At 41.3% G+C, this 16,269-nt stretch overlaps 1 protein-coding gene, 1 non-coding gene and 2 pseudogenes across 2 annotated transcripts; all 4 read right to left on the bottom strand.

Moving 5' to 3' along the window:
• Nucleotides 1-80: 80 nt before the first annotated feature.
• LOC133910832 (electron transfer flavoprotein subunit alpha, mitochondrial-like) lies at nucleotides 81-3,380 on the bottom strand (annotated as a pseudogene).
• A 3,204-nt stretch (nucleotides 3,381-6,584) lies between these two features.
• LOC133910831 (translocase of chloroplast 101, chloroplastic-like) lies at nucleotides 6,585-12,035 on the bottom strand. Its single transcript, XM_062353078.1, has 5 exons — nucleotides 12,027-12,035; nucleotides 9,979-11,889; nucleotides 9,014-9,906; nucleotides 7,137-7,226; nucleotides 6,585-6,873 (listed from the first exon to the last, which is right to left on the bottom strand). Exons 1-5 carry the CDS (start codon nucleotides 12,033-12,035, stop codon nucleotides 6,585-6,587), a joined length of 3,192 nt encoding a protein of 1,063 aa, XP_062209062.1.
• On the bottom strand, nucleotides 7,747-12,615 carry LOC133913722 (actin cytoskeleton-regulatory complex protein PAN1-like; annotated as a pseudogene).
• A 2,634-nt stretch (nucleotides 12,616-15,249) lies between these two features.
• On the bottom strand, nucleotides 15,250-15,322 carry TRNAE-CUC (transfer RNA glutamic acid (anticodon CUC)). The gene has a single exon. It is a non-coding gene; the product is annotated as a tRNA-Glu (tRNA).
• Nucleotides 15,323-16,269: the final 947 nt, after the last annotated feature.

Raw genomic sequence — 16,269 nt, 5'->3', positions numbered from 1 at the left:
GTTCGGTCCTTGATTACTTGGCTCGTGCCCCTGCGTCCATGTTCGCCTGTTTCTGTATAACTGTTGTACTTTGTGTTGATACACGAACTGCGCGTCCATGTTTACTTGTTTCTGTATATAACTGTTGTACTTTGTGTTGAAGCACGAACTGCAAATATTGTGGACATATTGAGGAACCACCCCGGTTCAAGTCCTCAACTTGAATTAGAGTGCATATTTCTTCTTAATGAAAAAGCACCCAGTTGTTCTTTCTAGGTTGGGTCTATTTTACTCAGCATGTTGATGCTCACCATGTCTACATTCTCAGTCATGATTTCTAACGCGAGCACATCTACACGGTCGGATGGGGTGATGGTGCAACGCCAGATATTGAGCACAGGTCAGCATGCTTATCCCTTGACCATGACATACAACAGTCCAGATACTCTGGGTATTCACATCATGAGATAATTTCATTCTTATTAAGAACATATGGGCAAATGAGAGATGGAATTCACAGCCATTTATTTCTTGTCTGGGATCTTCAACAATTCGTCGAAAACCTCGAATAGATCAGCAACGAGTCCATGATCTGCAACCTGGACAACGCCAAGGCAGCACGCATAGAATTTTGAGGATTTTAAGTTATGTTACACTAGTGGGCGATATACTTGTTAGCTGTGAGAAGGAACCTGAAATATGGGGGCATCAGCATCTTTATTAACAGCCGCACTAACCTTCGAATCTCTCATTCCCGCCAAGTGCCGTATTGCTCCAGAAACTCAAAAAGCCATATAGAGCTCCGGTGCAACTATTTTCCCAGTCTGAACAACCTATGGGGAAACAAAGCATTGCAACAACAAATGAGACAGCAATGAGAGAACAAATTAAAGAAAAGGGCACACAGGACCAAACAACATCTTTTTACTCAAACTTGCTTGTTATCAACTATTAAACCTAAAGGGACTGATGCAGTAGCATGTTGATCATGGTGGTAATGCTACTAGCTTAATAAGGCATGAATCAGTATATGGCATCAACAACTTTATATTAGCTGGGCCATTCAGAACCCGTTTAGTTATCTTTATATGACAAGGTATAGCACATGGTCGACTTGAAGTGCTTACCTGAAGGTCGTTGGAACAAAACCTGCATCAACAGCAGCCCTAGTCGCACCCACTACAGAAAAGAGAAGTAATCACTCAAAAAGTGCAAAGGAACGAATTTGCATAGGACCTTAATAAAATATCAACACTACAAATTTCAGTGTTACCTAGGTTCAAATGTCTGTATGGAAAAAAGAATGTAGTTACAAGTGCACACCTGCTGCACCAAGTTTCTCAGCAAGCTGCTCCAACAATTTAAAAATTTCAGCACTTTTCAAACCTCTGCCTCCAGTGACTACTACTCGTGCACTTGCAAGGTCAGGCCGTTCTGTGTCTTGGGATGTCAGATTCACCCATGTAGATTTCCCTAAGCTACCTATACATGGAAGGAGAGATACTGTTAGATATACATGAAAAAAATTAAATAAGCAAACTGTCAGTATAGGTCTAAGAAATCAAATGAGGGGTCCTTTTCATGCATCATGTTTCGATTTCATAAAGAAAAATAAGGATGTGGAAAGCAAAATCAATGTAGTCATTCTCAATTAATCCTTTTAATTGCAGAAGTCAGAAGTCAGGACACTATTTAAAGAAATCAAGATCAAAGAAGGAGCAATACAATAAGAATATGGTGGAGAAACCAAACAAACATTCACTGAGGAACAGAGATCAAACTGGGTGATAGGTGCAACCTTTGTTTCAGACATAGCCTCAGTAGTTGGGGGAAATGAAGTTGATCTAATACTCATCATATAAGGATCTTGTCCAGTATATCTCACAGTACAAAGTGCATTTCCAGCATAAATTGTCCTGAAGTCAGAAGCATACATTGGTTACAGCATGAAACTGAAAATGCCATCTAGAATTAAGTTCTACGCTAAGGCATCAAACCCCAACAGAATAAAACATAGTGGTCTGCAAAGCAGAAAGCATCACAAAGGGCAGCTATGGACTCATGGGAATGAGGATCTATGCTCATGCATTGCAACATCCATAAGCTAATATAAATTAGCATTGAAAATGTGACAAAGCGGGTTGGAAATGAACAAAAAAGAATGCCATAGATCTCGATGAACTGTTACTTTAGGTTCAGTATAAACCATCAAGCAGTAGTTGGAGTGGGGGCTGCAGATAAACAGAAGCTTATGAATTGAGATGAAATAGACTGCTTTTAAAGACATGAAAAATGGGACCAGATACACTAAGAACACATAAAACGGACCAATCCAAAGCTCATGTATTGGAAAACCACATGCAACCCCCATGAACATCTGCAGACATGCTCAGCTTGTTGGATGGGCAGCCATTGTTTGTTTGGTCATCCCACTCCCAAATGTTGAATAAAACGCTTTTAAGTCATAGTAATCAGCATAATATCAAACCTCACAAAGACCCGTGGCTCCATTATGCCAGTTACATCCGTAAAAGGGGAAACATCAAGAAGAGCCGCAGCACGTCTGCACGTGGAAGCAGGTTCTTCCCGAACGACGTGGAAGACGCTGTAACACGAGAGTAGCCACCTTTCTGCTGAACAGAACGGAGTAGCTCGGCCCAAGGTTCGGCCAGAGGATGTGCCATGCCAAGGCGTCTGAATCGGCAACGAGCACCTGCAGTGGAACATAACCAAGTCAACCAACTGATAAGCACAGGACCCAACAGAAGAACCTTTTTGTTGCTCTCTTAGTTTTCATCAACTGCTCTGAGTGACTTGGAAGAAAGAAGTTGACAGAAAACAAGAACATGATTACTTGACTAGTAATAACAGAAGTAGCGAACAGCAACGCAATACCTCAGATACCAACGGATGGCTGGACGCAGCATGCTCAGCAGCCTTGTGAAGCGCCGGACCGGATCCACCCAACAGAAGAGAAATTTTGTTCTGTATTGCAATGGCCTCCGCAGCTGCCAATGCGCTCAGAGACGACGGCTTTCACGAAGCCGCCTTCGTGCTCCGCTACAACCAGCGTGCTCACCTAGGCGAACAGAACGTAAGGCCTGAGCTAATGTGCCCTCGCATTCGCAATCTTATTCGAATTGCTTTGATCTGCGGCCAGAACTAGCACAGGCGATTCGATATCTCGACGAAATTGAAGAGTACATTATGATTAGCGCGGCACGAACACATCTAGGTTCTCGCAGCATCCTCCCGATCGGCGGAGGAAGCGAACGTAGCGAACTGAATGCGAGGAAGGAAGAAGGGAATTCACGAATCTGGGTAGCTACTGGGCGAAGAAACGCGGGCCGCAGCAGCGCCCGCTTCCCCTCCGCAGCGCCCCCAACACCATCCCCCGCCATGGCCTCTCTCTCTCTCTGCCCGGGGAAGTGGGAAGTGAGAAGACAGTAGGAAAAGGAAAAGCGGGAAGTAGGAACAATTTTCTATTTGTCATCCTAAATTTTTTTATTAATAAATTATTCTTATATTATTATAAAGATTTGTATCTTGTTAAAATATTATTGATGTGTCTATAACATATGAGATCAGATCTCACATGTAATTGAGATAATTCAATGATATTTTGGGAAAGTAGGATGGAGAGTGATACGATGGTAATTTTTTCTTTCTTATTTACCATGGTTATTCATTTGATTCATAAAAAAAAGGGACAATTTGCTCGTAGGACGACGACTTCAACACACACGTTAAATATACTGTTTCTCCATCATACGTTAAACGATTTGTTGTCCACATGGTATAAAAATTAGAGTAAATTTCACTTTGATCATATATTAATGTACTTTGTGCATTTGAAATCATCTTTAATAACAACTTTTACTTTGAACCATATATTTGGTGCTAATCTTTCATTGTACATTAGTTTGAAGGAATCAACATTTTATCATGCTCATATGACGAACTGTTATATCCACTTTAGCTTTGCGTATTTATCTAGGAGGGTGGATTGCTATTTTTAGATCAAGCTTTCTTTATTTCGGTTCATTCTTTATTGCCTGCTTCCCCTTCATCCTCGAGCTGCTAGAGCTATATCTCCATATCGCGCATGATAGTATTGAGTTTATGATGTTCCCACTATCTAAAAAGTCAGCATTCTATATGTAATCTGACTCTTTGATTATATGTTTGATAAAATTAAGGAGATAGGTGTCGGGATGATGACGAGGTAGAAATGCTCGAGGCAGTGCAGGTGGTGACTTGAGAAAAGATGGCGATAAGATAGACATGGTTGGAGAGGAGCAACCATGTAGGCGGTAACTTAAGGTGTCAACGTCAGCGAGGAATATAAGCAGATGATAAAAGTTTGCGAGCAGTGACACTTGGGCTCTGAAGTTCTGATATGGAGGGATGGCTCTAACATGCCAAATGAGAAGCAGACAACGAAGGATGAATCGAGAAAAAGAAAGCTTAGGTTGAAAATAATAGTTTAACCTCCAGTTTAATCCGTTGAGCTGAGATGGATAGACCTGCTCGTTATGTAAATATGGTCAATTGCACAATCCTTAAATACGGTGAAAACTAAAATATTAGCATAAAAGATATGGTTCAAAGGAGCACATATTGCTAAATGTGATTCAAAATGTATCAAGTGCACTAATATATGATTCAAAGTGAAATTTGCTCAAAATTAGAAGCAGCGGCTGACTTTTTTGCCCAGTATCATCATTCTCTTCCCCAAAGGTAAATGTGTCTTTATATATATCAAATGGATAACAGTAGCGAGAAAGGAATGAAAATTAAAAACAATGATAAATAAGAAAGTTCATTTTCTGAGATGGCAAATAAGTATTTACCTTATCTTATGATGAAAAATAAAGAATTTTCTCATATATTTACTACTCTAGTAATGTTTATATTTTTCATTAAAAAAGAAAAGTATTCCTCTGAAGTCTAGGCAACAAGACATCGCTCACTTAGAGGCTAATTGGTTGTTTGTGTAGGAGTGATACTAGCCCGATAGATATGTATAAGATCAGAGAAAGATCGTGTTTGGTTGGTTGCATCTGTTGCTCCAACCTAGTTCGATATATGCAAATATATAATTTTATCCTGATCGAGAGGCTACAGTTTGACCCTACGGATGCAAACTTCTGTACCCGTTCATACATACAAATTTACTTATCAATATCAAAAAATACCTTTATACAGACAACAATCATAATATCAACTCATGCATCCGCTCATACGATCTCAGATTTAAATAACCAAATAAAAATTAAACTCAGTCTATTTAGACATATATAACTAATCAAATGTTATTCTTTTCAACAAATATAACTTTATTCAGACTGAATATACGGTCGATACAAATATTACCCTATGCAAACAACTAATCATATCCTTTCTAGTTAATCGCTACTGGTGCACACTTCCAAACAACAAATCACTGCAAACTAGACGCCTCCAAACAACAAATCATCACAAACCAGACCATATGCAATAGAAACAAATCGATTTAGTGACTAGCAACAGCATATGTTCTATTTTTTAACTATAAGTTAGACGCACATATACAAATACGTCACACTTATACTCATACACACTTATATAAATATGTTTTAACACATATAAACAAAATTAAATATATCAAGTCACGTAACACGGAACCTGCGCATGTTCCACCGTGAACCTGCGCACCCGTGAACCTGCGCATGTTCCACCGCAACAGAAGTACGGGCGAGAGTGATGGGCGGGGCCCGCGAGATGGAAAACAATGGGGAGCCTAGTCACGCGTGGGGCCCACGGCTAATCTGTTGCGCCCAGCTGTCCACCTGCTGCATGGTGGACAGCACGGCAGTTGTCAATAATTCCTCGCCCGCCTCGGCTGCTGAGACTGGCAGCCCTCATTATTCGCCCGCCTCCACAGGGCAACATGGCGACTGGCGAGCGAATGCTCCTACAAATCATGCCACTAAATACAAAGTGAGGCGTCACATCATTAGTCTTTAGTTTTAATTATTATTATTTTACCCAGAAACACGCAGTGAAAAGGATTCAGAGCTTCTCAGGGAAGAAATTAGGAGTGAATATTGGTTTGCACAAGGTGTTTATCACCATAACACGAGGAAAATATTGGTTTGCACGAGAATTCCAAGATGTAGAAACAGAAGCAGGTAAGTTGACTGACTTAGCTGAATCCAATAGCGCCCCCATAACATCCAAATGAGCAGCGAAGATTAACCCAGTGCAGCTTGAAATCAAATCATACAACCCACAAAATTATATTCTACACTCTACATCGCTTAAGATTCAGGTACAGTACAATTTGAACTCCTGGAAGATTCTCTAATTGTTTTGTCAAATAGCTGGTTATCAAAGGCCATTTGATAACCACGGTTTTAAACAACACCATGATGCCAACCTGGGCCTGCTTGACAACTAATCCGGTTCGAATTTTTGCATCTTCTTTATTTGGAACCCGATTCCGGGCGCACCAACTCGCAAGTGGAATTCCCTTTTTGCCCCCGTACTCCTCCTCCTCCTCCTCCGGCTCCCGCCTACAAATAAGCCCCCTCTGCGAAGCCTCTAAATGAATCTCTACTCTACTACCATTTCCTTGCACACACTCTTCGGTCGTTCTTGCGAGTCAGTGTTAGGATTTTGGTTGAGCCGAGGCCATGAAACCCCCTCAGCTGCCTGCAGGAGAAGGCTCCTGGGCTCACGAGGTCAAAAAGGCCCTCCGTGACAAACTGCGGCGGTCCTGCGGCACCGCCGCCGCGCCGGCCAGCGAAGGCCGCACCACCACCGCGCCGCCGAGCCGCGGTTCCGACTGCCGCGGCTCGGCTGCGGAAGATCCCATAAGGAGAGTCATGTTCTTGGCTCCCTGGGGTCATACTTAAAAAAAGAAAGATCTGAAGACACAGACATGGCTGCCTGCACAGCCATATCTTGCTCAGATCTGCAAGAACTGAACAAAAGAAAAACTGGTATTTGCTTGTAAATTATCAAGACTATGAACATGAACTCATGAAGGTCTATCTAGGCAGATATGGCCATATGGGTATGATGTGAAAAAGAGGGTATGTAGTTCATGTTTTCTAGGGGGGGTGAGATCTTGAGAAGTTCATGGGTGTGCGTTCAAGAGGAAGATCTGAAACTTTGTAGCCATGAGCTTGTTTTCCAGAAAGTGTGTAACAAGAGCCTGTGAAAAGCTATGAGAAATTTTTTTTCCTCCTTTACATGTCCACCTTTGCTTCCAGTTAGTTTAGAGAACATGGACACTGATAATCTGGTGCTTCTATATTCTTCTGTGCTACTATACGTGCTCTGTTCATAGGTTTATGTGTAAAAATGATCTTTCTTTCTTGTGTTTTTGATCTGTTAAAAGTTGTTGGAAACTTTAATCCTGGCCAAGAGAGACAACATGTTCATGAGCTGAGTTCACGCTTTCTAGCAAAGAAGCAACTAGAAACTGACATGGATGTGAAAACAGACCTCCCCCTTTGCATGGCCACCTTTCATTCAGTTCCTCCTTTCCTTTCAGTAAAAGGATTCAGTAGGTTATATTCTCAAAAGTTGTGCCGCAGGTTTCATGCCCGTGAGTAATGAAAGACTGGTAATTTGAAGAGTTCATGTTTTCCAATTTGAAGAGTTCATGTTTTCCTGAGAAGAATAACTGAAAACTTGCAGGAATGGAAAGCTCTCGAGAGTTCAATACAGATTACAGAATACAGAGTCTACCAAAAGCTGCAAGGAAGCTTCCTCTATTTGTATATGTTTTCACAGTACTGTTCAACTTTGTAATATGAGCAAAATCATATCATTATTATAACTTGGACACAAGTCGCCCAGAAAAAGAAAAGGGAAGAAGCTTTCAATTCGACTCCTCTTTTCCTCTAGATTAATACTAGGAATCCTATTCTAAACAAGAAAGGGAAACAAAGCCTCCCACTTGCAAGGATAAGCCAAAACAAAGTGGACCAATCCTCTTGCTAGCTTTCTCGAGCACCTCATCTTATCTTCAGATATCCACTGAGAAACCGCCAGGGATATTAGCAGAAACAAAAGCCTTGACCAAGGTATGCTTTAAGTTTAGCGTGTAAATTAGGAGAACCTATTGTCTACCTTAGAGAAAAGCTACCAGAAACTAAATTTTCAGCATTAACGCTTTTCAGGTGTTTCCTACTAAAAAAGGCAGAACTAAATTTTGATTGATTTGCTTGATAAACATGATGCTTTTGCCGAGAAAAACAAATTATATAGCCCTAAAATTTCACACAACAGCACATCTAGATTTCTTGCATTCGTCACACCTTATGCTTCATCAAAGGAAGAGAAAAAGACAATAGTAATTTCCTTTGGTATTATAATTTATCAGTTGGGTTGCTAGTAACAATTTTGGACAAAATAAGCTGAGCTGCTCATGAAGTTCTCCAGCAACTGGTATTTGTTACTTCCGTACCCATTTAGCCCAACACAGTTCCTTAGCCATTTGGCCCAACACAATTCCTTAGCCATTTAGCCCAACACGATTCAGATTCCATGGAATTCCTACTTCCTATCAGTCTAGAATAAGTTGTTCATATAAGAGATATGTTCTATTTGTTCTTGAATTTTTACCATCTATACACATTTCTGTCAATATGGATGGAAGTAAAGAACAAGGATGATATTGCAACTGATATGCAAACAGCTAGACAGTTCTACAGACTATAACAGCCAAAGCATACATGAATCCAGGACATTAATTACAATAGCCAACAATAGAAAGGAAAACACGGACATCTACTCATTGTTCTTAACCCTGTATGCAAGATATTTGCACCTATTTCAAAATAAAGAAACACAAGGAAGAGGCTGAAACAACAGTAGAACTGGTAAGCTTAAACAGTAGTTGGATAATGAACAACAGAACAAGTAGAAACCAACAGGTGGAACAATTAAAGAATACAAATGTTAGGTTCAAAATTGTCTTACTAACCAGTGCTACTCCGAATTAGTATCTGCACCAGGGTGCACCCTGTTCCATAAATACATTGTCGCCGAACAGATACCCAATAGGGCGATCTTCAGCTGCTCTGAAGTGTTAGCCTTGATGTTCATCCGTCCGGTTAGTTTGTTGTTTACATCAACATGAAACGCCATGTTTGACGTCCTTCCAACAGAGAACTGGGAACCCAAGTTTGCAGCCATGGTCCATTCTTTACGCCAACTTACTAAGGATGCACCCAAAGTTACAAGGCCTTGACCTACAGGATAGTTTTTCTCTCGCAGAGTCGCCTCCGTATTCACTCCATATGCAGTATCACCTCTCATGGACACAGCACCAGTGTTTGCTACAAGTGTTAACCTATTACCCACTGAAAGCTTGTCTTGAAGCTTTGCTCCAGTCACCATGATATTTCCCAATAAAGTCATGGATAAACCGCCAGTGGTCATATTTTTCTTGAAGTTCTTGAAACTGGTATCCCCTCTGAGGGTGTACGCAAACTGGCCCATCATTGTTTGGATGTCAAAGCCTGCAAGGGTTGAGCCATAATCCCCATGCTTAGCTGACATCGAGGAATCCAAATGAATGGTGAACTCTCTCTTGTCCTTGTTAACTTGAACCCACAGAGAAGCTGGAAACTTATTGGCCACATCAAGGCTGTGTTGGAGGCTCACACCGTCGAATCCACAATCATGATCCCATCCATCAGGGTTGGAAACAGCACGCACCAGAAGATTTGGTGTAGGCTCAAGGCACCGATAATGGTACACTGGATCATCAGAGTCAAATGAAGATGGCAAGGCCCAATCTGGCATAAGAGATCTATCTGTGTCATACTCATCATCAGGATGATCATCATCAGCAGGTACATCATGATTATTGGCCTCTTTCTTCTTTGTTTCCTTAAATCTTCTGAGCTGTTCCTTCAACTGCTTCTTCTGAAGAAGCTTAGTTTGGTAATCATACTAATCAAAATACAGCTTCTGTTGCTCCTTGGAGAGTCTTGCAACCTGGGATTTACTTAACAGCTTAAAGGGAGGAAGTTGATCGTAGTCATCTTCATCATCCTGATCCTCATTCAACAATTCATCTATATCAAAATCTGAGTCCACACTCTCAAGATTCTGGTCAGTAGAACACCTAGTGTGCTCTCTAGATTGCAGCAAAGATGGTAAGAAATAAGGAAGTGGAGGCACTTGAAAAAAGCGACCAAAGAGACTTGCAGGAGCAGCATGGTGGGGTGAGAGACCTTCAATCTCAGCAACCATCTTTTGTGAGTACCACAGGAGGAGGAGCAAACGCCTCCAAATAAGGCCATTAGGAGGCACCTTTTCACCTTCTGTATTCCTCCGACAAAGATGATGGTTCTCCACAAGAGCTACTGCATTCTCAATACGAGGATCATTAGTTGCCTGTCGGATGTTTTGCCAAATTGCATGAGTCCGATGAGTCACAACCAAATCATAGTTCATTGCCGAACCACTAGGCCCTTCAGGGGGAGCTGCTGCTGAGTAAGTGAGAGTAATAATTGTTCTGGACCATATTGACTGGCCTAGCACACTGGTAATACCTCGAAAGAGGGATAGGCTATTAGCATCCTGTCGCTGGGCATCAATCCGATCGACATATAGAATAACATCAAGAGGGCATCTCTTCATATACTTCTTGACAGAATTGAGCACTTTCCTATTTGAATTTTCATCCATTGCTGAAGTCCCAAGTCCAGGAGTGTCGACAACACGAAACTTAACACCATCAACAACTCCAGTAACCTCCTTCACGGATGATGTCGCCGGTAGAAAAGCATTTGTTTTGGATTTATCCTCACCAAAGATGGAGTTTATTGTTGCACTCTTCCCCACCCCAGTCTTCCCAAGGACTAAAACATTGCAAGAGAAGTCTAAGTCCTCTATTCCCTCTGCCTCAAGCTGCAAAGCCCTCTTCCAGGCATTCTCGAGCTCGGAGGAATGGTTTGCAATCCTTATGCGCCTCAAGCCTTCAACGTGATTAAGCCGATACAACACTTGTACAGGTACCTGATGGTCAGCATCATACCCTATTCTATGAATGAGACGCATGTACTTGATTCGTGCTATGTCCAACTTTCGGTACAACTTCTTCTCCTCATCAGTCATCTCATTCTCTTGGTCAGCAACTACTTCAAGCACGGGAGTATATGCCACGTCTGTCCTAGGAATGCTGACCATGGTGGGAGGAAAATGCCTGTGCTCAGAGGGTTCAACTGGGAAAACCTTAGCCATGCCTTGTCCAGGTGATCTGTTGGCCGCCCTCAAAAGTTCAGCTAAAGCTGCATAATCAAGAAGCTCGATATTCTTTCCATCGAACTCCTCTTCATCTTCATCATTGCTATTGATCTTCACCACATCTGAATCATCCACACCAAAGTGTGTGCCTTTGGAAGCAGGCACATTGTCCTCCAATTCTTTTCCAAGAAGCTCCACAACATCGTCACATATATAGATTGGCATGGATGCAGGATCATCAGAAGCTTCATGATCACCATCGGTTTTCTCATCTACCTTATTATGACCACCATCAGCAACAGAATGCAAGTCAGCAACATTATCACGAACTTCCACAAGCTCAGATGTGCCATCTCTTGTGGCAACATTTTCAGGACTGGCATCTTCGATATCCGTAACAGCCTCATGCTTGGCTGTACTATCTTTTGCATCAGAATCATCATTGTGAAGTCCAATGCCGGCATCCTCTTCTTCTGTAACATTCAGATCGGCAGGTAATTCAGCTATCTGAAGATCAGACCCTCCGGGTTTTTCCTCCAAAGCATCCACAGTGCGCATGTCACCGCCATTTATGCCCCCAACATCGGCCACGAAAGGCTCAGGCACCACATCATTGACAGCCTCCGCACCAACATTCTGATCCTCCTGCTTATCATCCTTCAGCACAGGACCATCTGAAACATTCACCAAATCACCCGATGCAGCAGCCTCGCCGCCAATCCTAACATCCAACACGTCAATGGCGCTCCTGAAACTCTGGAAGCTCCCATCCAGCGATCCCTCGACGCCCGTACCCCTGCCATCCGCAATGACACCGTCCAATCCGCTCCTCGCGCCGGCAGCGTCGAGCACTTCGAAGACGCTCTTGGCGCTCGTGAAGCTCTCTTCCAGCGACCCTCCGCCGTGCCGACGTTACCGCCCTCGCCCGCCGTCTCGCCGCCGGGGGACCGGACTCGGGTCCTCGGTCGGGGGCGGGGGCGGCGGCGGCACCCTGGCGACGCTGAAGAAGAACCCGTTGGGCACCTCCTCCACCAGCTCGGCGTCCTCCCCGTAGCTGGTGGCGTCGTCGAACACCTCGCTACTGGCATCTTCATCCGTAGAGGACAGCTGCGCCGCTACGCGCGGGGCGCCGAGGACGGCGGCGCGCGCGCGGCGGGGACGTCTGGGTGGCGGGGGGCGGCGAGGGCGAGAAGGGCGGGGTGGAGGAGCCGGAGGAGAGCGAGGAGGCGGTGGCGGCGTCGTCGTCGTCGAGCGAGGAGAGCCGCGCGCGCACGAGCAGCGCCATGGCGGCACGGCGGCCGACGCGGGAGGTGGTAGGCGAACGGAAGGCGAGCAGTAGACAGTAGTCGCCGAGTCCTAGTAAATTCGGATTCGATGGAGTCGCCTTTGTCCATTTATAAAATTGATTTTTTTTAATAAATTTATTTCACCTTCCCAAACTATCACATTTGCCCAGATAACTTTCTAAAGTTATCCGAATAACCTCTCAACTTTTTAAACCGTACATTTTACTTTTCTAAACTATCAATACCGTATATTTTACCTCCGAAGTGGTTTTTCTCGGTAATTTTGATGGTATGGTGGCGGTTTCGCCACATAGTAATCCTAGTCAGCGTGTCCAGTCAGCGTGCTGACATCAGCGTTATGCAGTAATTCAATTTTTTTGGAAAATAATTCATGAAAATATATTATTTCAAAAAATAAGTTTTGTATTTAAAAAAATCTAAAAATATAAAATGATTTAGATAAATATTTTAATATGTTTTTAGCTTTACTTTTATTTATGTAAATATTATTTAATGTTTTTCTAGTGTAAAATTATCCAAAAATGTTATAATAAATGTTTTAATTTAGAAAAAAGTTTTAGAAAATATAGATTAATTCTGATAAAATTTTAATATATTTTCTTTAATAAAATAAGTGCTTTTAATATGTTTTTGTTGCATATAAAATTAGTTTTAATTCTAGAAAAATTAGGTTTAAATCTAGAAAAATAGTTTTTGTCGTTTTTAGTCGTAGTTTCGCGTCGTTTCTAGCTGTTTAAAATTTGTTTAGCTGTACTTTTGTGCATATTTGAGCACATTTGAACATATTTTTGGTATATTTTGGACACATTTGAGCATATGTTAGGCACATTTACCACATTTTGGTCCTATTTGGGTACATTTTGATCACATTTGGGTACATTTTGATCACATTTGGGTACAATTTAGGTACATTTGGATCCATTTTAAACATATTTTGAGCATATTTTGAAAATAATTTAATTTAAAATGGACGGTATTGATAGTTCAGAGAAGTAAAATAGATGGTTTAAAAGTTTAGGAGGTTATCCGAACAAACGTGATAATTTGAGGGGATAAAATGAAGTTATTCCTTTTTTTTGTCGGAGTTGGAGGGTGAGGAGGATTCGGTTTGGTGGGTGGGTGAGAGCCCGCAGCCGCCGAAGGAGGAGGAGCGCGCCACGCGATGGGGACAGCAACGACGGGCGATGGAGTTAGTGTTTGGACTTTACTACGTGCGGATGGAGTTGGGCTTTGGTGCTAGGACTCTTGCCAAATTTTGGGAGGTTTTTTAAGGGGTTTTTCTTTATGTTGTTTGAGGTTGTGTTGTGAGATCTATGGAGTTTAGATCAGTTTGTGTATCTTTTTTTTTTTATGGTTGGATTGGAATATGATTTATTGGTCAAAAATGAGTGCACGTGTAGAGCCGGTATGGTTTATATGCAAAAATATTTTGTAACTAGTTTATGCTGACTTCATAAGGAATGTTAAATATGAGATTTAAGTTTACGTTTGTTTCAGCTAGAGATTGTTGATTGTGTTTTATAATTTGTAAACTGAAATAAATAGATCATTATCATAATTTAGCTCTCATATTGTAATAATTCAATATTTCGGGTTCCACCAATTTCTACATATTGTATAATTCAGCATTTAAAATACAACTTTTTACTATTAACAATCTACAAGCTATTTTTTACAATCTTCAGCTAAAATAAACAGACCATTATAGACATAATGAATTGAACAATGTATAAGATTTATTATGATATTAAAGTAAATGACTGGTGAAACTCGAGAGGAAACAATTAGTATATTGTATATATTTCCTCAGCATGCTTTCGATAAACAAGTTGTCGCATAAACAAACTAGCTAAGTGCTTTAACAACAAAGAATCTAACATTACACATTACAGGGAATCACCTTTTGTTGCATGTTGGAGTCACTCGAATATAAATCTACTTGCCAGTGTTCAAATCCTATGTCCCATGCGTTGCTATTGGACAAAGAATGTTCATCACAGCATCAAGCTATAGTTTTCCTGGTGTAATAAGGGGAACATACAACATATGCTACTTATATGTCCCCTTCATTCTGTTGTAGGTTGTGTGAAGGCACCTTTTCAATAAAAAATCACGAGAGAATAAATAACTTGCGTAAATTTGATGGAACTAAACTGACTTTATCAAAACTATAGAAAAACACACTTGTAGGCGACGGTTTCTGACAGACCAATTCCTTTCATATCAAGCTTCACAAAATTACGATTCTAAGTATTGCCATTGTAGCTAATATGCATGTCCATTTGTTAGCCTCACAAAAGGAGAATACATACGTAAATAGAAGGTAAAGTGTGTTTTTTGCATAACTTATAAAAGAACAATTCTCTAGAACTAATGTGTTTTAAGCATGTCTTTTGTGATAGTTTATTGAGGTCGGTTTTATTTTTGAATGTTCACTAACGACAAATAGAAAAATCACAGTTAAAAGCACTAAAATATTTTTTAATAATGGATTTTGCCTTCCAGTTCTTGAACATCTTCCGTGCAAGTGAGCCATTGATAGCAACTTGAACTATCATTTATGAAAGGTGTTAGCTTCACTGTACTGCACATTTTCGTTCAATGTGCTTTTAGAGCAAAAAAAAAATCTAGAATATGCAGGACCTAACCCTTGCTTCAACTAAATCAGCTCTACAAAAATGCAAATTCTGTTAAAAAAAGCAGACAAAAATTCCGTTGCCGGGACTCGAACCCGGGTCTCTCGGGTGAGAGCCGAGTATCCTAACCAGCTAGACTACAACGGAAGATGATGCCAAGTTTAGTAACATTATTCCTAACAAAATTAGTTTAGCGTGTACATTGTAATGATCCAAACTTAAGTCTAGTCTCTCAGCATGACAGCAGTAGCTGGCACAATGCCTTTGGCCTTCGTGGTAGGGGAAAAACCTCCATTAAGGAAACATTTTTTTGCGGCAATTCTTCAAGAAAATAGTTTGGCGGAAGTTGAATAAATAAATTAACTTGATCATCAACAGACCAATTGGCCAAGCATGATGCTCATGTGAACGTGAACACAAAGCTCGCAAGTCCCTTTCTAGCTAAGAGTGATACTGACCCCTGCCACTCAGCTTATTACTTATATATGAGCGAACTGACCATTAACTCGTAATGAACGAACTGACGAACTCAAAGGAGTAAGCTCTCATACCTGTTCTAGAATTCGTTTTGAACGAACAATTCATGTTCCAAAATTAGCAATAGATAGAAATTCAGAAGCAGAATGTTTAAAAAATCGAAGTGCTTGCCAATCAATACATCAAGTATACTGCCGTTGCTGGAAATCTCAATTTGATCGGCGATGCGTTCGTTACAACCGAAGCTTGCATTCAAGCATATCCCTCTGTCAGTCTGTTCTTTTGCCGCTGATATCATGCTGGAATGGAGCGGATCGAGCTCGAAACAGAACTGATACCACAAATTTGAAGTTCGCACATACAAGCTCCACTTTTGATTCGGCTCCAAACGGTGTGCCCTTTCTTCAGAGATGTGAAATCTGCTCGTTTTTCTGAAGTTGGGGTGATGTTCAGTCCACTGCACGCTCTTGGAATCGGCAGACATGGTAGTCGTCGAGGGAATAAATTGATCATTTGCCACCCAAGATTAATTAATCTTGATTATGATGCCACTTATAACAATAAAATATAGAAGCCACCTCTTACTCGGAGTGCTTGCTTGCAAATACAGCAACTGT

Source organism: Phragmites australis, chromosome 3 (assembly GCF_958298935.1).
Source record: "Phragmites australis chromosome 3, lpPhrAust1.1, whole genome shotgun sequence".
In the NCBI taxonomy this organism is placed as follows: Eukaryota; Viridiplantae; Streptophyta; class Magnoliopsida; order Poales; family Poaceae; genus Phragmites; species Phragmites australis.
This window is presented reverse-complemented; position numbering and strand designations above follow the sequence as displayed.

Coding starts and splice junctions, on each gene's coding strand:
- LOC133910831 (XM_062353078.1), bottom strand. Junction 9,907..9,978: donor AGCTGTTAAGTAAATCCCAG/GTTGCAAGACTC, acceptor AAGCTTCTTCAG/AAGAAGCAGTTGAAGGAACA. Junction 7,227..9,013: donor GGTATCTGTTCGGCGACAAT/GTATTTATGGAA, acceptor CTGGAAGCAAAG/GTGGACATGTAAAGGAGGAA.